At 36.9% G+C, this 25,000-nt stretch overlaps 1 protein-coding gene and 1 long non-coding RNA gene across 2 annotated transcripts in view; one reads left to right on the top strand and one right to left on the bottom strand.

Moving 5' to 3' along the window:
• LOC137992484 (uncharacterized) overlaps window positions 1-9,174 on the top strand; it is an 18,376-nt gene extending 9,202 nt beyond the window's left edge. Inside the window, exons 2-3 of the long non-coding RNA XR_011121704.1 lie at window positions 7,542-7,633; window positions 9,037-9,174. This is a non-coding gene — a long non-coding RNA (uncharacterized lncRNA). The remainder of the gene's footprint in view (window positions 1-7,541; window positions 7,634-9,036) is intronic.
• The window catches only part of LOC137992478 (CD109 antigen-like), a 55,911-nt gene that overhangs the window by 29,590 nt on the left and 1,321 nt on the right, over window positions 1-25,000 (bottom strand). Inside the window, exons 2-13 of the mRNA XM_068837830.1 lie at window positions 18,762-18,925; window positions 16,088-16,113; window positions 14,446-14,605; window positions 12,779-12,831; window positions 12,059-12,076; window positions 10,305-10,356; window positions 7,806-7,882; window positions 7,572-7,611; window positions 5,135-5,219; window positions 4,006-4,111; window positions 2,900-3,163; window positions 924-1,112 (exon numbers count right to left, since the gene is read on the bottom strand). Coding sequence (XP_068693931.1) covers window positions 924-1,112; window positions 2,900-3,163; window positions 4,006-4,111; window positions 5,135-5,219; window positions 7,572-7,611; window positions 7,806-7,882; window positions 10,305-10,356; window positions 12,059-12,076; window positions 12,779-12,831; window positions 14,446-14,605; window positions 16,088-16,113; window positions 18,762-18,925 — 1,234 coding nt within the window. The remainder of the gene's footprint in view (window positions 1-923; window positions 1,113-2,899; window positions 3,164-4,005; window positions 4,112-5,134; window positions 5,220-7,571; window positions 7,612-7,805; window positions 7,883-10,304; window positions 10,357-12,058; window positions 12,077-12,778; window positions 12,832-14,445; window positions 14,606-16,087; window positions 16,114-18,761; window positions 18,926-25,000) is intronic.

The raw sequence follows: 25,000 nt of genomic DNA, 5'->3' as shown, positions 1-25,000 counted from the left end.
AGTGATCTAGTTCTCTAGTTATTAACTTTACCCTTATAGTCATTACGGAGAGTCCATAAGATTTACTCAGACGAGTATGTTCACTAGCTGGGTTAAAATCATGAAATCTTACTAGTATCAATCTTATCTAGCTCAAGTTTTGTAGCCCTTCAGGTTGCTAGAGTTGGTCTAGTATCATTTTATGTTATTTAGCAAGTAAGGTATCGTTAGTTTTCTCTTCAATTGAATACATCATTGCCATTCATTCAACAAACGTTGAACAGATGTTGGGCAAATGTTGCACGCAAAAACAAAGTTGTGCGGTCAGGCCGTTCAAATGGTTCCAACTTTGCGCAAACAAAAGAACTAACACTGGCGAAATTTGATTGCGAGGAACTACTGTAAGAACTAGAAACCAGTCTCTCTTGTCCAGACAAACTACACCATATTGACTTTTGCAGCCTGATGAGAGCATGTGTGTGTTCTACAATAATTATTGTTGAACAGAATGTTCAAATAGCTTCAACAACATTCAACATTTTTGAGAACAAAGGAACAGTTGAATCGATGTTGAATGAAAGTTTAAACTGATTTAAACTTGTTCAGCACGTTTTCAAAATTTTTTTATGCTTTAACAATGTTTGACGACCTGTTCAAATGCATCAAACATAAATTTTGGTTCAACAAAGTGATATAAAGGCATGTTGAAGCAAATGTTGAAACAATTCATATGCAAACTTTAAAGTCCAAGCCAGAACTAGCAGCAAAAACTCAATTTCAAAATATTAATATACTGTCTTGTCATTTTGTTCAATTTCCCTTCCTTTTCCACCTTCCACATTTCTCTTGGACAAATAAGTCAAGACTCCGATGGCTTTCACTGTATTTCTTCAGTTGGTGATCAAGTGCCCACTTAATTTTGTTATCACACCCAGAATACTGACCTTCAGATTGACCTCATCTGCTGATGAGGGAACATCTCTCGAAATAATGATGGTCCCATCCGAGGAAGGAGTAACGGTTTCCTCTGCGCCCTTGTCATCATTCCAGGTGTACTTTGTGTTAATGTTGATCTTTATTTTTCTGAGTGTATCAGGACTGTGTGGTTCCTCATTGGGCTTTGTGACCTTAAGCTGCAAAGATGAAAATGTAAAAGGAAAGCTCAAGGATATGGCTGGTTTCCTTATTATTAAGCTAAGACAGTGATCAAACTATGTTTCTTTATGGAAATGTGAAACATCAGCCTGACCTACTATTATCATAAATACTGGTTTTCTGTTTTCTGTTGTAGTTACAGCTGCTGTACATTAATTCAATAAAATTCCACTGTTTCTTTATTTTTAATTGAAAAGTTAAAATTGCTGCACAGAAAGCAGTCACATCATGTTTTCCCTTTCTTCATAAGATCATGCTAATAATGGGCTGCACAACATATACTAATGCTTGCCCGATTGCCTGGGGCAAGCGAAATATATCTGTGGGCAAGTAAAACAACTCTAAGACTTGCCCGATCGGCCAATCAGAATTTTTGGTCGACTAATATTTTGCGGAACGTTTTGATTTGCAAGGAAGAATGTGACTAGTAATATGACGTAGTTGCAGGAAACACAATAAAGAAATGTTACAGCGCTTCGCTGTCATTTTTTTCTGTTCGTAGTCGCCTGCATCTTCAAGTCCGCGCAAAAAAATTGTTACACAATGGAACCCAGTTTCTGCAAGGCCAAATATGCTACCATACACTGTACTTAGCTTTGATATCGAACAAGCGCACAAGAAAATTTTACCTTTTGTCAGGCAATTTCAACCAGCTTTGAAAGGCTTAAAGACCATAATATTGGATATTAGCGGCATTTCATTCAAAACCAGCCTAATCTCAGAGAGATATAGTAAAGTAATCTTCCTTGATGTCTTATAGAAAAAATCACTTAAATGTATGCTTATCAAATCAAAACTGTGAAGGCTACCAGAACACCACAGACACAGCAGGAGTCGTGTTGGTCTGTCAAACCCATTTTACACACATTTTACTCAAAACTGACATTTTTACAAGCCCACTTTGAGTTTTAATGGGCCACAGGTATTTAGAAGGAGGGCAACCGAAACCATTTGCAACCAAAAAAAAACACTGAAAACTGGTTGCCCAATTACTAAGAAAGTAAGTGTCGAACACTGATAAAGGTAGTAAAATGATGCTTCATGATCATGCCCTTCCCCACCACAGGACAATAACTATTTATTTATTGAATTACAATCAATTCAATTACACAGATGATCATAATAAAACAATTTGAATAAAATACAAAGATGAACAGTGATATCTGAGTAATTAGGTCAATTGATACAGAATGGAGAATTCCATATTAAAAATAAACTGCCTAACCCTAAAGATATCATTCTAAATAGTGGGTACATGTATCGATCTAGAGTCAAATCATATCAACCCCAAATAATCAAACAACTATAAAAATCTCTCCTTATTTGAATTGAACTTATTTTAAATTAATATAAAACTCATTCAATTTCTTACAAAATGATGATAATAAATTGCTGAATTGTCCTAACAGCTAGTGGCAAGCCATTCCAAAAATCCACGATACAATTAGAAAATGAAAATTTGAAAACATCAGTTGCCTTGACATCACTTTCTTGTATTAACTTTGTTTCAATTTGCACCAGGCACCATTTTTTAAATTTTTGGCCTTATAATAAGGCTAACCATTTAAAAATATCCTTTTAATCCCTTGATCTTTTCTGTCTAGTGGAATTTTTTCTAAACCATGATGATGGTAAATTGGACTCAAGCTAAAGTATAGGCTGAGATTATGAAGCAAAACAGGTAAAAAAGATACTCCAGACCTAGCTAATAGCACCTACAGTACCAAACAATTAAACTCAGAATTCAGTATCTCCAAAGACTTACCATAACACTGAAAGGTAAGCCAGGCTTGAAGTATTTTGGATTAAAACTAGGAAAGGATATCTTGACATCTGTACGGTAGAACGAAACACTTCCCTGTCCAGAAGCCACTTTGCCCGTAAGATCCTCGTAAAAAGTCGCATTTATTTGCAAGCTGTAGCCATATTGATACAGTATGCTTGGATCAGTGATATAAGAGTATGACTGCTTGAATAATTGAAGGATCTCATTCTTGCCAAACGAAAATGACCCCTTACCACCAACAACCTAGAAGTGATAAAAACATATCATGTACTGCAGTATTATCACTGTGAAATGAGGAGTGGGTACCTAAACATTGTATTTGCCATCTGATATCATCAAGTGAGCTTTGTTTCTAATGTCATTTGTCAATGGCATTTTAATGGATCTTTAAACAAAATTCTTCTTTAAAAATAATAATGAACCGCCATTCGCATTTCAATGACTTTCGACGCCATTGCAGGTTCAGTTAAATATTCTACTATGTCCACCGGATAAAATCTATCCATTTCTAATACCCCCTGAAACTGACCAACCATACACCCAGACGCCTCTACTCACAAAGACACTACTTAGCAGGCGAAGGATAGGGAAGACTTTTCCCAACACGGAAAAGAAAAATACGGAGAAATGAAACGCACATTCTGACTGGGTTTGGCAGCCCAGTAATAACCCGGGAGCTCCGCTTTTAGGTTTGGCTAAATCTATATATTTACTTTCGAGCCAGTTGGAAAAATTTCAGCCAATGTTCCACAAAATTTTACAGAAATGTAGAAAGTTCATAATAAATAGTTAAACAGCACTTTGCTGAATCAACTGGCTCCACGCTGGCCTGTCCAGGGCCATGTTTTCCCAGTTGGTGGGAGCGCCTACAGCTTGAAGATGTTCATTCAAGTCCATCAGAACTAGGAACAACAATAGGACGAGCACAGTGCTTGCATACATGGGTGTTGACTTTTACTCAAAAAAGCATTTCACATCATTTGCCAAGACAGTCAGACATTACGTTCGATAAACATTACTTTCACTGCAAGCACATGTGCAATTATCATTATGTTTATGAAATGATACACAATAATTGTACTCACTGGAATGTCTTTTGCCACTCGTGATCTCTTTCCCAAACCGTACATGTATGTATTAAAGTAGACTAAAACATTTGCTCTTCCTTTGGCTCCTTTCCCATATGTATACCTTGCCAATGAGGACAAAAGTATTTCAAAAAAAGCAATCTTGATACATATGTTCTCAATGACATACTGTATTGATTGAAGTGAAAAGATACATGTAGAAAGCTGGGCTCCTCACTGAGCCCAACCCAATTATTCCAGCCCAAATGTCTTGATACCTTGTAGTTGGTTCTTTCCAAGTTGATGAAAAAAAAGTGCTCAACAGAATGGAAAATTCAAATTTTAGCTGCCTGAAAAAAAATTTCGTACCAGTCCTGATAACAGAGCCGACGAATTCTTGGTGAATGGATTTCAAGATGCAAATATCCCGGATAAAAATGACTTTGAACCTTTTAAAGACTTTGCTCCATTATAGGCTCAAGACGCATCCCCAAGTCAAACTAATTTCAATTTTTACTTCACCTCTGAGTTTCAAACACATGTTGACAGAAACTTAACAAAATGGCTTTCTTTATCTTCATTTGTTATCACAGCCATATAACCAACATCATTGTGGTTTGGATCCCACAAATTTCCCATTCAAGCTATGATTTTTCTTGTATTCTGAAGGAGCAGCTGGGCTACACGGGGTGGGTGGGTACAGTTTTTTGGGGGCAGGGGGTAGTGGGCCGGTTGATCTTTTGGGGGGGGGGGGTGGGATTGGGTCTAGATGAAAAAAAAACTCCAGATTTTAAATCTCCAAAGGTTGGTATCTCTGAATAAGGGAAATATTGCCAGCATTCTACTGAGCTTAACTACGAAAAAACTTGCTTTTACATTAATTTTAGACAATTCCATTAGATAATGATGAAATTCCCATGATTGGCATGCATTCAAAATTAATGAGAATAATGTTACAAAATACAAAGAACATTATATGATAAGCTAATTGACACCAATACAAGGGGGGAGGGGGGGGGGAAGTATGATGCAGATGAAATTTTTTTATCCAAGAAAATAATTATGAGAAGGTAACTGTAGCTTGATACATGTAAAAGTTACTAAATTTAAGAATATGGATGAACACGTAAATAAAAGAGATGATAACCTGGCATTCACACTTCCAAACAGACGTTGCTCCTTTTCAGTCATGTAGGCTGGAAGCTTGACTTTCACTTCAAACTTTGGAAGCACTGCAGAAAGTAATAAGTCGGCCAATTAGTTGTCATAAATTATTTACCAATGAATAAAAAAGAATTAGACAGTTCTTTGTTGATTTAATTATCTCTTACTATTTTCTTCAAAGAAGCACTGTCACACTTTGTTAGCCCTTAATTACCTTTAAAGACTCATACAGTAATAATTATTTTGAAAAATGTCTATAATTAAGAATGGCTACTACCGAATGCCATGTTTTTTTCCGTTACCTGTATCGAAAATGACACAATTTCACAACTGTTTTTGTCGTGACTTTTCATTGCCAGCAGCTAAAACAAGGATTGACAGGATGCAGAAGCACGTGACCTTGAAGCGTGTACCTTGCAACTCTTCTCCTTGGAAAAAAACTGGGAATTTTAGGACACCAATTTTATGCCCAAATATGGACAAAAATAAGATTTGAAGCTGCAGCCGCGGGAAAATGCACGAGCTACATTACATTCAAATAAGAAAATTTTCAAACTCAAAAAACCCCAGCTCTGAATCAGAGTTAAATGCTTCAAGGTCGTGAGCTTCTGCAGGATGGAAAAAAGATTTAAATTTAAAAAAAGATGGCAAAAAAAGAAAGAGCTCGGTAGTCATTTACCGGTACCGGTAGGCTTTGTGAGCAACTTCAAGCATCACAAATTGGTACATTGTTCATGCCATTAAGTGCTTCTTTGTCATTTAAGTTGCTTTAAGCCAGTTGATATAGTTTACAAATTATATTACTTTTGTTATTCTTTATCACAAGTTTTTTGGATTTGTTTTAATCTTTTAAGCTACCTAAAAGCTACCACTTAATTGTACAAATTTTGTTGTGAGCGCACTAACCTTCTGGAGAGCCGCTCACCAACAAATGGCGAGTTTTAAAGCTCTTAAAGTATTTTGTAAGTTCAGTTGACACAATTAAAAATTTCACCAGTAATCTGAGATTTAATTTTAATATGAAATGAGGCTCATCAGGTTTTTCTTTGTTCTGGTGATTGAGGCAGCACCAAGGTAAGAACTTTTGCACTACTTTGGTTCAAGTAAATTTAGTGCCTTGTAATTGTGTTATCGTTCTTTTAACTTAATCACTTATACATTGTATGAATTTAAGACTTAAGTTGTATGAGTAGGAAATTAAGGTTGTATGCAACATCGCTTCATTGTTATTCATAAATCTCTTTGCTTATTGATTCAATTGTATCAATGATCTCTTATTTTGTTTTTCGAACATCACTGTACTGTCATTTATTGTACTATAATGTCTTTTAGTTTGTTTCTTATGATGAACATTTATTCAGAATAAACATCATTATTCGTGTAAGTGTTAAATCACTGGGAACAAAAAGCTCAACATGCCAAAGTTCATTATTTTGACAAGCTTCTCTTTAGTTGCAAACTGCTGCTAATCACCCACGTTGTAGTCTTAAGGACTGAATTAGATGTAGGAAGGCCACAGCTTGACAAGATCCAGCCGAGAGGGAAACTACATTGTAAGGTTTCTTCAACAGCCAATCTATGTACAGTCCATGCATGTAATTTAAGCTGAGAGAGAAACCCCCAGGTTGGGTTGAGATCAACTGAAACTCAGCCCACGTACTACACAGAGGTGCAGAACACAGACAATCAAGACTACAGTACAGTCATGTTTGTTGTTACCTGACTCCCTCCAAACCACCCAAGGTATTCCCAGATGGTCACTTATACAGTTAACCCTGTCCAACAGGCCAGACTGCATTGCAAATTTGTTAGATTTATTGTTTAAAATTAAGAGTTCATAAACACAGTCTTGACAGAAAGACAGTGAAACCATAATGAAATAAAACATATTACAGGTATGCAATGTGAAACATCCTCTTGAATGTGCACCTAAACAAAACTGTTTTTGTCGCTAAGACAATATTCTACCCTGACAGCTAGATTAACATGTTTTGCAGCAGACTGGAGCTCCTATTAACTTTCCTTGAGAAAACTCTCTGGCATGAAAAAAATCCTTCCCTGTTGAGTGTACAAAATGTAACCTGTCTGTCAGTCAATGTACCCAGCACAGAAAAGGACTCATTGGTTGGCCAACCACAGAGAAATACACCTTTCTAAAACTCAAAATATTTGGAGGTAATGAATTACACCATGATGTAGCTTTTGATGCTCAAATGAAAAAGGCCATGTTTGGTGGTAGAGGTTTTTCTTGTGGAAAAATATAGGAGCTGTATAAGACAGTCATGAAAATTAAGACAAGCAAATTGTGCTCCATAAAACGTATAGTAGTATTACTGTAGACCCGTTTTTAATTTAACTTTTAATTATTACTTATAATTATTTCTATCTAGAACTACAATTGTTGCAAGAACAAGTCATACCATAGGGCTTTACTTCAAAAATCTGTTCTGCTTTTTGATCCTGAAAATACAAAAAAACTCAAGTAAGTCTATTGCATTTTCTTTCTTGATGTTTTACAATCTACAAAGAATTTTAACAGAAGCTGGGAACAGTTTTTTTCAATTGGCTGGATTGTCCTTAAATGTTGGGATCATTAGATGCAAATTGTTTGCCAATATACTGTACATGTAACTGTAATAAATCAATTTCTCTACCTTTGCTGCCAAAACAACAATTTTCCAGTTTCCTTCAACTGGCTGTGAGGAGAGGAGAAATTCCCTCTTGATAACACCTGTATTTTAATAGAAAAATTCACATTTTTGTCACAAAAATGGACTTTATGATGAAATGGTATATGAAATGAATCATATATGAACTGCGGATATGAAATCAAGTGAAGCTATGATCTTCGCAGTTATGAGCGCAATTTTTGCAATTGCCTGAATTTTTCAGGCTTCTCTACGCAATTGCAAAAATTGCTCTCATAACTGCGAAGATCATTGCTTCACTTAAAAATGGACTTCATAATAATTCTTATTACGGGCAAATTTTAGGAAGCATTTATTTTATGATAACAGTCACCAATGTACTAAGATACCGGTACATGTATAACAACCCACATTGCTAGTACAACCTAACAGCTTAGGAAACAAGGACAAGGGAGGCTGAGATTAAATGTCTGGAATTGCAAACAAACTGCAAACGTATAATTCTTAAGGCATGTAAAACAGAAACTTTAATCTTATCAGAAAATGATGTGGCTCCTTTTCACCTAAGCATTAAAAAATTGTTTCTAGAAAGAGTGTGCAAAAGTTCGTTTATCAGAGCCAAGAAAGTACATGTAAGTTGCTTTCCTTCCAACACACATGTGAATATGTTACTGCAAAACTGTAGGTTTGTCTACAGACCTCATCAGTTGATAGCCATATTGTTCTTGGTAAGAATACCGCCACTTATATGATGGAAAATAAGCTGCAGCTTAGACTGGCTGTGGCTTACAGAAGACACAAACTGGGCCATTTATGCAAGTGCAGCTTACATAAGACGTAAAATCCTCGTATAAATGGTTTGTGGCAAAGTTCCAGCCAATTGGTGCAATGATGACATAATTTATTTGGATGCCTCGTTTTGGGGTAAACAAGATTTGCGACATTAAAAGATAAATGGCTTGCGTTAAAGCAAACAAGCGAAGAAAAATTATTCAACTTAAGTTTCACATGTCATCCAGCAACAATCCAGTGAAGTTGTAAACTAACACTGGCAGTGTGCTGCAGAACTTACACTGGCTGAAGTGATGCAATTATCAAGTTGCTTAGCAATTTCAATACCACTACAATTAGTGAGAAGCTGTTTCTCTTCCAAGGCACTTCACATTCGAATTTATGCTGAATCTTTTTCTATAGTAATACGTGATTCATTGCTCACGCTAGCTTGCCACTTTCTCAGGCGAATGGACAGGAGCAAAAAGGAAGTCTGGGCTACAATAACAAAACAAGTGCATGCACAGGAGTCATTCACGGCTTGAGCAAGTTGTGGACAACGCTTGAGTACATTTATAGGTCTTTCACGTCCAAGGTAAGCCGCAGCCAAGATAAGCACAGCCCAAAATCCCCAGGCCAGGATAAGCCGTGGCTTGAGCTAGCTGTGGATGGAGTAAGCCGTGAACTTCGATTTTGTACCATTTAAACGGAGTGTTCATGTCTTATGTAAGCCGTGGATTATTTTCCCTTGTATAAACGGCCCTAATGTGAGCTTTACAATATTTGATGGCACCAGTTGGTGTCCATTTAACTGTTGCTTATGTATGCAATTTCATACATGTACTTGTACTACTAGGGCATGATTATGCCGTACAACTTTGATTTCATTTCACATAAAACTAGACACTCTGTGAGCCTAAACTGGGTTGCCTTTGGTGCAAGTTTGTCCTCCTAAAATTTTTGTTCTCATTCCTAAACACCCTAACAAGTTATCAGTCCATAAATGAAACACCATCTATTTTTAAAGTAGCTTCTTGCTGCTGAAAGCCACGTATGTATGTCACGTATGTCACGTATGTCATATGTCACATGCTGCAGTATGCCAGGAAAAATCTCGATTTCTGTCTGTCTGTCTGTCTGCATGTCTCTCCCGATGATTTCGGAGTAGGCAAATCATCCATGTATGCAAATTAGCTAATATTTACAAAACACTACGAATCCACGAAGACAGAAAATATCACAAAAACCTCTTTCAGCCAAAAAATGTATAGAAAAAAACAAACAAACAACATATTTGCTGTTAGAGGCAAAAAAACCCTTCCTTTTTTATTCCGTGCATGCAAACAAGCAATTAACACACACCAGAATAACTAAACAGCAAGAATTCCTGCCATCGTTATGAAAACTGCTCCCTTATCAAATGTCAACCCACGTATGCATATTAGTTAATATTTACACAACAAGATGAATCCACAAAGGTAGAAAAATCGAGCAAAAAATATCTCGCAAAAACCTTAATCTATGCATTTCTAACGAGCCCCTGAAACCAACCAAAAATACGTGCAGAAGATTCTAAGAACAAAGACAATGCCTAGTAGGGGAGTGACAGGTTTCCATTTTCTGACAAGGGAAAAAAAAACAGACAAATTCTACTCATATTCTGACTGGATTTCCTACAGCAACCCAGTAAAAAGCTTATATAATTACAATGTAAGATGAACAATTCCCACAAACCTGATTGGCCAGAAATATCAACCCAGTGAACCATTTTATTTCCATTAGGATCCTGTTGAAGGGAAAGCTATCAGCTATCAGCTGAAATAATGTTATCATAAAATAGGTTATTACATGTATTGGTCATCTTGGTAGTTAATAAAAATAATAACAAGACCTTGTGATCTTTTGTCTTATGATGTAGTCACTTAGGTTGTAGACTGTGATGTTTCAACTGCTTTAACTGCTGGCCTTGCTTTAATAAGTTGACTTTACACCTATTGTCATGAATAAGCCGCACCTTTTTGCATAGGTTTTGGGCCAAAAATTGTGGGTGCGACCTATACACGAGACCATTGCTTTCAGAGGGAGTAAACTGGCTTGTAGGGGTCACAAATTGATATGAAAACCAGGTTCAGTAACTAAAGCTCAAACATATTGAAACCTGTTGTTGATCACTGCTTTTGGTAGAAGCGGTGGCTCCTAAAGGAGCCGTTTGTTTGCATCTTCAAGTTGTAAACCTAAATCTTGCTCACCAGTAGTTCTTTCAAGTGTTTCACATGCACTTTGTTTGAGCAGTTAAACTTAACTGGCATGGAATCTCCATTCCTCCACACAGCTGCTTACAATGTCGTCTACACCCAATCACCTCAACATTGTTTTCTCTACTACGTGCAAGGAAATACCATGCTATTCAGGGGAACTCTCGAGGCAAATGGCCGACTGTTTCATTGTCCTTCACTACTTTCACTGCGTGTTTGCCAATGGGGTTGTTAAACTCTTGATTAGCAACAAGTTTTTCTCCGATTGATGGCTTCCATCCGTCTTGATGATGATCTTCCATCCGTCTTGATAAACATGATATCCATGCAAGGCAGATGCAAAAGCGAACATTTCCATGTCCAGACTTCCCTCAATAAATGGCTGCGTGGTTAGCATGCAAACCTTTTGCATCATTCTCATGTGCTTTTTTCGCACAAATTCTATCGCTTTCATTTCAACTGTGGGCTTCAGCAATGAAGACAACATTACTGTTGTCAGTCACAGGGAATAGCGAAATTGATTAAAAAGCTTCTAAAAAGTATTTTCAGAGTTGATTAACTTACATTTTGTATAAATGTCGCTGCAAATACTCAACATTAGATTTCGTCAAGTTTATTGAACATTAAAATCTGCGAACAAATGACCAACTTTTTTTACAAGAGCACTTTTTGGGAGTTCTTATTTTTTCCAAAATCATGCTTGAAAGTTGGGGGGTGCAGCATATATACACGAGCGAGGCTTAAGTAGACAAATCTTTATGGTATCTCCAGCTATTTACATGTAATACCCTGAGGGATAGTCTTATATTTGGCTGGTTGAACAGGTTTGAAATTTTTCAAACAAGAAAAAATCTGAACCACAACAGATGCATCCATATCAATGTTCATTTTATCAATTAATTAATTAATTAATTAATTAACAAAAGAGTACATGAGAAGTGCATTAGCACTTTGTGACATGTCAGTCAATGCAACCGCTGCTGAGCCCTCTAGAAATCTAAAATATAGACCACGTTCACAAATGGACACCCACTTTTACATTCTTTTGTATTTATTTTAGACCTATTGTCTTCAAGTATTCTCTTGAAATTTGCTTGTTGTAGTGAGGATAGAAAGGCTCATTAGCATTAAAAAAAGAATATTTTATTTGGCTGCCATTACGAAAGAGGTCTATAGCAAGCTATTTTTATAATGTAAACAGTAACTGTTGCAACAAAACAGTTAATGGCTCACCAAAATGTCCACAGTCATCTGCGAAAAAAATAAAGAAATTTAAAGATAAAAACAAAAGCAGAAATAAAACAGAAGTATTTATGATTTACAGCAGAGTTAACCATTTCCTACAAGTACGATCACAGGCCAACAGTAGCTACAAACAAACAGTCCAAGCATTTTGGTTTGTGATTTTCATCTCATAGCACACTCAACAATAATGTTTGTGACATTAACTATAAGTGCTTAATAAAGCCAGAAAACCTTTCAAGTGCAATATATATGACTCAAGCCTAGATGTTCAAGGTCTTTCATTGCTGACTGAAAGTTCAGTAACTGAATGTACATTAATATTGATAGAAGTAAAATAGTTTTTCTTGACAATTAATCAACCAAAAAAATGTGTGCTACATGTACAAAATAAAACTTTGAAAAATCATTTCAAACAACCATGGAAATCAATTACTTTTGTGACATTTTAAATGTTTATAAAATTTAATCACTGTATTGGACTCAGCTTTAGGCATAAGATCAGTACGTGTTGTGAACTTTTAAACATTAACACTTTCACTTTATTCCAGATTGTATAAACACAGATTTCGATCCTTTACAGTAATGTCACAGCCAAATTATGAGCAACAAACAGCATAATATTATGGTATACTTCAGAATAACAAATCACTGCAGCTGAGTAAAAGATGAAAATTAATGTCCGTTATTTGTTTTTAAATATTAACTCACATTTCCAGTGTAAATTTTCAGGTCAGGGTGTACTCCAAAGATCCGCATCAAAACTAAAATCACAACATTAAAAACCAGCATTGCGGCTCAAAATGAGAAGTACCCGTAAATAATTATTATTATTTCTCTTTTATCAGTGAAATGGCATCTTGAACTTTAGCCTTCTTTCTTAGAAAAACAGAGTAATGATTATCTGACGAACATATAATATATCCAAGATACAAACTGATTAAATTTGGTTAAATTTCAAACAAAGAATTAAGTTAAATTAAACGGTCTCAACATGCATGTATCACTGACCTAAAGATTCTTGATGAGAATACAGTTTACTTAGTGACCTGACAGTAGAATGGTTGAGTAATAATTGTTTTCTCCCTGAGATCCAAAGTGGGATACAGTAATTGAGCTAATACAAATTTCCACAGCATGTACATGTAATTCCAGGTGAAATGGTACTTACATGTACATATGTTGCAGGTCATTTTGTTCCCTATGTTAATTTGCAACTAAACTTGGTCATTTCGTTTCCACCTGGGTCCACTTGCTTCGGCCTAGATCAACTTGTTTCAACCTTGGTTAAATTGGGACAGGTACAAAATTCAGGTCACAGGTCACAAGTCATAGGTCATTGTTAAGTTTTACCAATACAGAAACCACCAAAACCATTTACAAATGCTAGCACTATTATAATTTTCTTTTTCAAATTTAATTTTAAGAATGTACTGAGTGAGCAACCAACTGCATCTGATTTATTACATATATGATTGTGAAAATGTAAATGATCGAACGATCAAAGTATCGACTTACATTTGTGCTATTAACAATGTGAAAAACCGATTTTCTTGTAGTATTTACACATGATTTTAATGGAGAAAGAAAGGTGAGTCGTGTTCTAGCAACCAGTTCCGAACGATTTCATCATAATAAAGATTCAAATACAAAAGTTGTCTACTGTTTATCCTGGGTTATCAGACAAAATGTGATTCGCCAGCTGGCGACCCGTTCTGAAAATCTAGTCGCCAGCACTCAATTTTTGGTCGCATTGGCGACCAGTGAGTCACAATTTCAAGCCCTGGTTACAGCAGTACGGTTCCCTAATAAACTAATAACATTAACAAACCACTCAACACTTCTACAAAGGTATAGGACCAGAGCATACAGCCAACTTCATATTAAAATTATCCATGGTGCCCCTTCACAAAAATTAATGCTAACATGCATTAGGCCTAAAAACTTTTGTTTAGGTCTAATTAGGCGTAAGGTCAGCTGTAATTAATGTTTATAACGATACTTTCTCTATTAGTAAAACAATGGCCTGTGACCTGTGTTTTGTACCTGTTCTGTACAACTTCATCTAGGTTGAAACAAGTTGACCAAGGTTGAAACAAAATTGACCTAGTCTAGTTGTAAATATTATTAACCTAAGGAACAAAATGACCTGCAACCGATATATAATTATATCATCCTGACCCAATTTGACACAATAAGGGACCGAATCGGATATAATTCACTCTAACTTCAAATCTTACATTTTTCGTTCCTAGTTCCTTTTAATTACCTATTGACACCTCAAACACCCTAGGATGCCCCAGTCGACGAGTAAAATTGTCTAGCGTTAGACAGAGTAAAATCTGTTGTTCCAGGAGTCAATTAACAGGTTAACCTACCATTTTGACCTGGCTTATACACAGCTTTGTCTGTCTGTATGTATATTGTAAAGCCTTTTTCCATAAAACGGATATATCTTGACTCCGAGAACTCCACACCACCAGTGCCATTTACAGACAGTTTGTATACAACAGATGAGAAGAACATGCCATGTGGAATCTGATGACAAACATGCAAAAGATACCAATTAACACAAAAAAGTATAATAATTTATTGCAACTTATGATTATTAAATATTGTGTGCGTGACCGGAAACAAGTTTTTGTGCATGCAATATCCGGTTATCTTATGGCTCATAACACATCTGACTGAGATAACTTTATAAGTCTCCTGGCATTGGCAATGCTAAAAAAAAATTATATTTCTAAATATCATCGTAGAAACTTGTAAAGATTCTGGTTACTGGTTTCAAATGATTGGAATCAATGCCATATGTTCAGTGTTAAATGAGAACAACCTTAATTCCACGATCACACTAAACCTTGTTGGATAATACATGTAATTAACAATTAGACCCGTAGCCCTTGCAGGCTACGGGTCAATAGCCCACGAGGCGAAACCGAATGGGCTATTGACCTGTGGCCCTTGAGGGCGAAGGGTCTAATTGTTTTAGTACCACCCAACTAGTCGGACAGAAAAGGCAATAATAAAGATAGCAAATGCAAGTTGAAGAAATGCTTATTTGGGAATAAAACGAAAGAAAGCGTCACGCTTTCCGCTACTCGAGGACTATTAATAATAGTCCTCTAGTAGCGTAGCCAATCAAAATGCAGGATTTGCATTAGTCCACTAGTTGGGTGATACTAATTAACAATTAGAGTTGGCTACAGGACAATGGACCATGAGGAGAAGCCCTTGTCTCTCTACAAATGCAAGTTGAGGAAATATTTATTTGGGAATAAAACGAAAGAAAGCATCACGCTTTTCGCTACTCAAATACTATTACTAATAGTCCTCTAGTAGCGCGTAGCCAATCAAAAAGGCAATGATTTGCATTAGTCTACTAGTTGGGTGATACTAATAATTATTATTATTTATGACCTCCTTGTTGGATCATGTACATGTAATGTGGACTTTAGACTTCCGACTATGGAATTGAACTGGGGGGGGGGGGGGGTACTTTAGGAATTTCTGGGTGGGGATGTGCTGCTGGGACCCTGGAACTCTTAGCCTGTACCAGAGCTAGTTCAGCTGAATTTTGCTACCCTATACTAGAGTAAACTCCCACCGATTTCCGTCTGAATACCGATACTTGACAGTTAATAATATCCAGAAGTGTTTCTTGATAGCCATTTATCGACACTTTTGAGGCTGAGTTGCATAAACTTAAACTTTGCAGACTCAATTTATTTATATTTTTGAGCGGGAAATTCTGGTTTCCTTAGTCCTGATAAAATCTTCTTGAGCTTGAAAACCATACCCTTCACAGCAGCACATACTTATATAGCCCATATATGGCAGTAGCCCCCCCCCCCCCCCCCCCCCCCCCCCCGGGAAAAAAACCACAGCATAAATGAAAGTAAATAGAAAAATGATAGCACGTACAGACCAAGATAATGTAAAACTCTGAAATGCTGTGAACTTTGAAGGAAATTGGCTAAAAGGCCTTCTAACAAAGTGTTGATAATGGATTACATGTACCTGTAATGTCACTTCACTGGTGGTTCCTAAAAAAAATAGACAAAATACGATAGGGAGAAATTGTCACCAAGCACATGTAAAGGCTACATGTATCAATTTATGCACCTTATCTACAGACATTACATAATATGGAATACACTCAAAACAACTGTGACCATGAATGAATATTATACAACTTGGTTTAAAATAAATATGATACCATGCACACATTCGATTCAACCAAGAGAAAATGAGGGGACAGAGAGGGAGGCTCCCGGTCCAGCCCTTGGGATATGTCATGTCCACAAAAGTTATTTTTAGACGAGCGGAAGTCTTTGTTCTAGCGGAAGTCTGTCTTCCGAGACGTCCGCATGCAGGCCAACCTCGGTCTGATGTTTGAAAGAAAAGCAAAGATTTCATGTAATGGCGGACGATGTGGACTTAACGTTTGTCGATGACTGCATGCGGACGTCTCGGAAGACAGATCCGCTCGTCTAAAAATAACTTTCGTGGACATGACATATCCCAGCCAACGCCCCGAGCCTCCCTCTCTGTCCTCTAATTTTCTCTTGATTCAACACAGTTCATTTTAATGAAATTGCTACAAAAAACATTTTTTGGGGTTTTTTGGAACTTTTGTGGTTTTTAACTGTAGATTTTATTTACCGAAACTTCATAGCAGCACGAAGTAAGATATCGCTTTGATGATCCATACAATGTTTTTGAAATTCATTTTAATCAAGACATGTTTCGGATGAAACATCATCCATCGTCAGTTGTACAATGAGAAATAAACTAAAGTTGAGCAATAAATAGTGTAACAAAGAGAGATATAACATGAATACATGTAATTAAGGATGAAGGCGAGAACAGAACAACCACAAAACAAAACAGAAAAAACCAAACCATTTACATTGCGAGCTAAGAAACGAAACTAATTAGTATGAAAGGGATAAATTAAGATGTTTGACTTGGGAATTTAAAGATGGCTGCTCCCAAAGGATATGCATATGGTTTCTTTAATTTTAAATTGGAAACGTGTGGAAGCAGAGTCGAGGATTTTAAAACAGTCTTCTGAACACCGGGAGCGACAATTTTCAAAACCTTTCAGGTGCTTAAAGATGTGGGAATGTTTGTCGGAGGCGAGATGTTCACAGATGCGAGTGGCAAAGTGTCTATTGGTTTCAACAACATAACAGGCATTACAGCCTGCACATGAAAACTTGTAAATGAGTCGCGATCGTAAACCCGCAGGGATAGGATCCTTCGCCCCAAACCAACTCCTGATTTTAAACGGGGTGAACACCAACTTAATTTCCATGTCGCTGCAAAATGCGTTGACTAATTTCTTAATTCTGCATTGTGTTATGATGGGAAAAAAACCGATGTACGGTAATTTAAAATACAAACAGTTGTCCTTCCGAGCAACACTCTGAGAGGAATCGGAGGTAAAGTAATTGTTGAGAAATTTTCTAACAACATTCTCGATAACGCTAGAAGGAAACAAATTCTTCCTTAATGTTTTGGTAAGGTTGCTTATATATATATGTCCAAGTGAAAACCAGTCCAAGTATTATTAATTTTAAATACTTGGTCAACCAGAGTGCGTACTAGTCCTAATTTGTAACCAAAAGGTACAAAGCTGTAATAATTAGTGAGAAGACCGGTGTAGGTCTTCTTGTGGAAAACCGAGGTAATAATTCTCTGATTACTATGGTTATCTAAAAGCACATCTAAGAAGGGGAGCTTGTGGTTTTCTTCCTTCTCCATAGTAAACTTGATGTTAGGACGACACCTTTGCTTTGTTTAATACCGAGCAGGATGCTTTATCTTTCTTTAGTTATACATGTATATCAACAGCCAGCATCCTAACATACTAATTAGTTTCGTTTCTTAGCTTAAATAGTTTGGTTTTTTCTGTTTTGTTTCGTGGTTGTTCTGTTCTCGCCTTCATCCTTAATTATTCATGTCATATCTCACTTTGTTACACTATTTATTACTCAACTTTAGTTTATTTCTCATTGTACAACTGACGATGGATGATGTTTCATCCGAAACATGTCTTGATTAAAAATGAATTTCAAAAACATCGTATGGATCATCAAAGCGAGATTTTATTTACCTGTTAAGTCAATAATAAATGAGGTTAAACGAAGTTTAACCAAGTAAACAACTAGGAGCGACTGCAGCCAGTTGGTCAGTGGTTTTAGTATACTTGCGCATGCATGGAATACCTCGTGCTTTGGGCTGTATCGCTTATTTATCAGTGTGGCGGGAAGTAGGAGCATTGTGTGTGGAGCGTTTAGCGGTTTTGTTCCCCCCCCCCCCTCCCCACCCTCAGCTTTCCACTGTCTATCAGTGTGACGGGTGCCTGTCCTTTTCGGGGGCGTGGGGGCTCATGGCTGGGTTGTCAGGTTTTGCCAGCCATCGGTGCAGTCTCCACCTTGGAGCTGGCTGCCAATAGTGGAAGCTCCAGGATGTTTCGGGCACCCAACCTCCAAAGAGCGACGATGTTGTTTATAATAAATAATAATAATTATAATGATAATGATACTTATTATTATTATTATTATTATTATTATTACATTGGCAAACGTGACAAAGCAAACATACATAATAACAATTTTTTTATGACCTCCCACTTTCACGTTTCTGATAATATTATAAACACAAAAAAACACCTGCAGACTCTTACCAGCCGTAAAATTATCACTCTGGCTTAAAATCAGAAGTTTCTTTGTGGAGTCGAATATGCCCCAATTTATTTGCATTGGTGCTGGGATCATACTGCTCAGTGTCACCCACAGAGTAAATGAATGTCCAGGCCTAAAGACACTAGGTGCCATTATAAAGTAGGTGCTGCAAGATAAAAAAGACTATGTTTTTATGATGCCAACAGAATGTAAGTGTATAGTACAATGGGACAAAATCTCTACAAAAGATCTAGCATTTCTGATAATTATTCTAATACAATAGCCAGATGTCATTAGCTGAGAGTCAAGTTTGATGAGGGAGCTGGAAAACCAGAGCACTCAGAGAAAATCAAATTGAGAACTCAACAGAGAACTAACAGATCTTGTTTCTCTAGAAGTGCAAGTAAGGAGATGCATGCCAACTTCATTAGTGTCAGCATGTGTCCTGTAAATTACAACAAATCAACTTTTAATTTATCAGATTGTGTTTAGAAATGAACAATACATGAGCCTAACCGCTTCACAATAATTTTTTGTTAAAAAGTCATTAATAATTCATGAGCCTAACAGCCTATCGAAACACCGATACTACTGAAATCACTAAACTGTTTGCACCCCGAAAAAAAGAGCGATCGCATTTGAATTTCGACTTGCTCATGTGACCATTTGGAGCGCCCCTATTTGTGACGTGTCATTCTTGATGTGAGGGAGGCTGTGGGAAAATATAAAAGAAACAAACCGCGGCTTGAGAGGAATGTGTATGAAGAACGTTTCACCCTTTGGAAATGGTGTGTAGTCACTGATGGTTGAGCGGAGGGGAGATGTTTCAACAGAGTTCTACCAGGGAAGTTTTAGAGACATGGATTAAAGTACGAAATGAGTGGTCTTACAGTTTCTAAAATATGGAGGACGAGTTTTGTCAAACATGCAACCGAAAATTACTTCCATCGTCTCACAGCTATTAAAGGGTCAACCGAAAAAGCTGGAAGAGCCAAAACTAGATTTAGTGCAACTGCTGATAAAAGAAGACCTTCGGTAACTTACATGGCAAGGCTGGATACTTTGAGGTAGTGTAAAGACTTGCGCGCTTAGCCAAGAAAATAAGAATGTCACACGCTTGTGAGGCAGTTCAATGTAAACACGTAATGCTTTGTTGTTTCAAATTTCATGCTCGTAAAGCAAAATTGTATGGTTTAAAACACCAGTATGCGGGAATAGATACTGAAGTCTCACTCCAATGATAAGTTGAGTTTTTATCCCTTGTTGTTGTTTCGGTTGACAAAGTCTCTGCGAAAAATTATATGAATTGTCAACATAGCGGGAATTTAATTATCATAATGTCAGTCGTAGAGAACAAAATAAGAAACAGTTAATATTTTCATTTAATGTCACTGTTCCTTGGTATTAACATAGTTAGCTTTTAACACATAACATAAGGTGCAATAGAACGAAACAACAGAAGTATTGGCATTTTTTGAGGGGAACACTGCCTTGCGACTGGTTAGCCTATGCGACTTCCAGATTGCCTGATAAAGAACAACCTCACTTATCTCCCCAGCAGTACAAGCTGATTGGTAAACAGCATGTGCTGGATCGGACAAGAGTATTGGTTAGCAAGCAATGTACAAAGGCAAACGAGCCAACAAGTTTGGGGGAAGTCGCTGCGCAGACTTAACCGCACCTCGCAGGAGAGACTCAATTTTAATGAAGGCAGGGCGATAAACCCAACCCATCTCCAAAGGGAGGGAGGGAGGGGAAAAAACTTTAACAAATGCAAACAGCTAGTTGGTTTACTATAGAAAACAAACTGCCAAGTGAACCTTGGACGGCAAACTGAGGCTTTTATAGCTAGACTCGTTATTATTAAAGTAGCCAGTTGTACAGCTTCTACTATGAGCAGGTAGGCATTAAACATGCTCTTTAACAGTATGAATGAGGCTTTAACAGATTTGGCCAATGCAGGTGTACGTTATTAACTGAGATCTAGGAACAAAGTCTTTATGTCCTCATTTTATTTACAACAAGACCATTGATTTTATGACCTTGAACGACCGACTTCAAAGAACACGAAGATAACTAACGCCACATAAATAGCCCCTTTTAGTATGGTCACGTTCCTGATGGGGCAGTAAAATCTCATTTAGTAATCAAAACGATTTCAAGTACAGTAATGTTGCAAATAAATGTAAAAGAAAACATTTGACATATCTTCTCGTTTGTTTTTATCGGTCGTTGTGAAACATCGAAGGCCGGATAAAACATCTTCCATACGTGTGAAACTGTAAGACCACTTATTTTGTACTTTAATCCTATATCTCTAAAACGTCCCGGGAAGAACTCTGTTCAAAAATCTCGCCCTCTGCTCAACCATAAATGACCACATATCATTTCCAAATGGTGGAAAGCTCTTCATTCACATACATCGAGGTGTGTTTCTTTATTTTCCCACGGCCTCGCTCACATCAACAATGACACGTCACAAATTGGGACACTCCAAATGGTCACATGAGCAAGTTGAAATTCAAATGCGATGGATCATTTTTTTCCGGGTGCAAACAGTTGAGTGATTTTGGTAGTAAAACATCATGTGTATGAGCTTTATATCCTGAGTAATAATATACATGAAAAAAGTACTCAATTCTGATTGGCTGAGAGCAGTGTAGTTCAAGTGTAACACAGTGGAAAAAGTGTAATACACCAGTGCAAAAAGTGCAAATTACACATCAAAATTCTGGATTATTTGGCTAATAAACAATAGGTTTGGTCAGAACCAATCAAATCTTTTGTCTTCAATTAATCAAGCGTGTGCCCTGAATGGAACAATTAATGGCGCAATTTTTCCCAGATTGTGTGATACGCCAGCGATTCTTCTGCTTTAACCATCTCAATTTTTTTCAGGTATATTATTAATAAGTAATCACATGATTTTTTTCAAAGACTATAAATTGCACTCACGTACATGCAATTTGGGTCGTCTTTGAAAAAATTTACTCATGCTTATTTTTTTCAAATCGCACTTGAAATCATGTGATTACCTATACAAAACACTCCTTGTTAGTACTCTTTATATGGAATGTTATTGTGGAATGTTATTTCATTGGGTCCAAAGCACTTGACTACGCCTACATGTAGTGTTTTAAAACCACGATAAAACACTGCTGCTCATTTTTTAAACTAGCTAACTTTGTTGTTTAAATATTTAGACTTACAAATAGGGGATGCTTCAACTTAAGAAGACATTTCATGGCATTTAAATTTGTCTGAATCGAGTTCTCGTCTCTTTGCATATAATCCTAGACATAAGGGAAAGGCGGCACGGCTTTTATTAAGGATGACTTGATAAAAAACCACTGGTGAATAGACATTTTCAAGTTTAATCAAACCATACCCAGAGGAAATGGTTTATTCTTAAAGTGCTACAGCATAAATATAACCAAAAAATCAATAATTTCCTCTTTTTCTTTGTACTGTACAAGTAATTTAAAACTATGTTAAAACTAAACACTAAGTGACCCAAGTTTTAAGCCATGATTTCAAAAAGATGCCTGTTTATTGGAATTGTCCTATTTTATAATGGTCTGCCACTACTACACGTAACTTGAGAGAGCTGCATAGATGAGAAAAGGATGTCAAAGGTGAATTACAAAGCAAACACACTTTAAAAATCTGAAGAAGAAAAATGAAAGTGATTTTTTGACCATAGTACCCATTCACCCCTAAACCCGCCATATACGTTTTTGTACAGACCTCTCTGCGCTCGGTCCGTACTGCCACGACCTCGGGCCAATATTCCCCAGTATGGCCCTCGCGCTCGGTTAGTAAGAAGTTAATAGGGAACCCCCAGGAGTCAATGCGTTAATTATCAGATGTGTTGTAGTTAAAATGTTTCCTTGGTTAAAAATTTTTCAAACTAGTTTGTCTTAATTTACTCTCCTTAGTTTTAAATTATGATGTTTATAAGACAATTAAAAAGTCCCTATCAGTATGATGCTTATTTTTCCCCCGTTTTTTTTTAACTTTTTGTTTAAATATTTGTAGTGTCTGGGGGTGTAGTACTTCAAAAAAATTTCCCTCTTAGTGTATCCACGCATTTTAGCAGGCGTTTGATTTCTAAAGACGCAAAAAAATTTTGGCCAAGCCAGTTAGGCCCCTGTAACTAATAACGTCAAAGAAGAGACTTGATCCCATTTTTTCAGAAAGAAATGTGCAAAAGTGTAAGAATAGAAGTCTTCATAGAAATGGTGGACGATAGTTAATGTTCGGACCATTCAAAATGGAATGACATTCTTGACTTCTTGACATTTACCAAGTTACCAAGACCCATCTTGATCTGCCAAAAATCAAGGACCCGCTAAAATTATGCATGGATACACTACGAGAGAAAACTTTTTGAACAGGGATGGCACTAGGATTTTTCAATCTGGGTCCTGGGACCCGCATGTTCGGCCAAATTGGGGTCCCAAGCATTTTTTGGGGGTCCCAAAATCTTGGTGACCCTCTCCGAGAAAAAGAGTATGTTTTAAATTATGAGAAAAAGAGAGTAACCAACTTGGAATATTAATATTAACGCATATGCACAGGACCGGCCGACAAAGGCTTTTTCTAGAGCCGTTACATTCATTCCTGGAGAAGAACTCTGTTAATGAAAGAGCACCCTTTCCAAGGGTTTATGCAGCATTGGTTTCCTCCCCTAGGAGCAACGAACAGTGACGTCTTTTGCTATATATTTGCATTCAGTGACTTGCAGAGTACATTCCTCTGAAGAAGACCGCAGAAGGCGGTCGAAAATTTAGTTTGAACCTTTTTAGATGTTTTAAACCCCATTCCTTAGAACTTCAATTATGATCACAGATTGCTCCAACAGTTTTACAAACAACAGAATATACAGACAAATCAAAGTTGTGCGAGTTATTTTAGTCAGTGCCTTGCGTCCTGGGACGCATTAAAATTTCGATCATGCATTTTTTGGATTTTATTTGCGTAAAAATGCACGATTTCTGCGTTAACGCGATCCCTGTTGAAGTACTTCACTCCAGACACTAGAAATATTTAAACGAAAAGTTTAAAAAAATGAAAAAAATTAGCGTAACAGGGACTTTAAGGAAATTAAATTGGCATTGGTTATGCATGGTTTTACGCCGGGTTTGCAAATCATGATGTGACCAGTGCTTGTTTCCGTTATTCACCGTCCTTATAAGGGGGGTGGTTCTTAACTACCAAACGGTTGCTATGAACCCCTTCAAATAGTCATTTCTCAAATTTCTTTATCTCTACATTAATCCTTTTTTACCTATTTCACATTCCGTTGTATGGCTGAGGTTCATAACCTAATTGTTACAATAACATTATTATTCACTTCAGTTGTTTGAATCATTGATCACTATTACCCCCATTCATTCCCAAAAGTGAAATCTGTTGATTTTAGTTGTCATTTAAGGAGTCGGCCCAAAAGTGAAGGGATCAAAAATGTCTACACTGTATATCCACTCAAAAATGCATGAATTCCCTCTTAAGAGTGACATGTCTGTAGGTTTTACGTGGTCTAATGCCAGACGATTTAACTCATGGGAGCCATAGGTCAAAGGGACGAAATTTAGCTAAACTGTAGAACACCCGGCCACTAATCTGCATACATATATGAGTTAAGTGACTGTATTGTTATATGCCTCGTTTTTCCAACAATACCGCTACAGGAACTCCACAGTGACCGGATATTCTGCAGTTACTCCAAAGTTTCTAAAAGACAGCCCTCCTTAAATTTGATCTTTTTTAGTTACATTTTTGGCTGCACATCGGCCACTTAGGAGGCAGAGGTGAGGGTTTAATTAATTGCATATGCGGCAGGAATTCACAGGTCCATTAAGTTACTAATTATATAGCTGCATCAAAATCCAATATGGCCAACAGATCTATTTTTTCTTAATTTTTGCCAACTGTCCAAATTTAAAATATATTGGATAGATTTTGCTGGAACGTTTCCTTCAGCTTTGAACAAACCGTCCAATTTGAGGAACATCTGGATACTTTCCATCAACCAATCAAATGTCAAGATAAATAAATGAACCGAATATTGGCCAATCAGGTTGCAGCTATTACCACTGCTTTCAAACGTCAGCGAGCGATCATTGCTCGCAGGGTTTTGTTTTGTGTTGATAATGGCAGAATTTCCCGACTTTTATCTCCACCTTTTTGACGATTCAGTGTTTCAATTGTAGTCTTGAGCTAGCTGGTTTCCAGAGAT

The sequence above is a fragment of the Montipora foliosa genome, chromosome 1 (genome assembly GCF_036669935.1).
Source record: "Montipora foliosa isolate CH-2021 chromosome 1, ASM3666993v2, whole genome shotgun sequence".
Classification (NCBI taxonomy): Eukaryota; Metazoa; Cnidaria; class Anthozoa; order Scleractinia; family Acroporidae; genus Montipora; species Montipora foliosa.
This window is presented reverse-complemented; position numbering and strand designations above follow the sequence as displayed.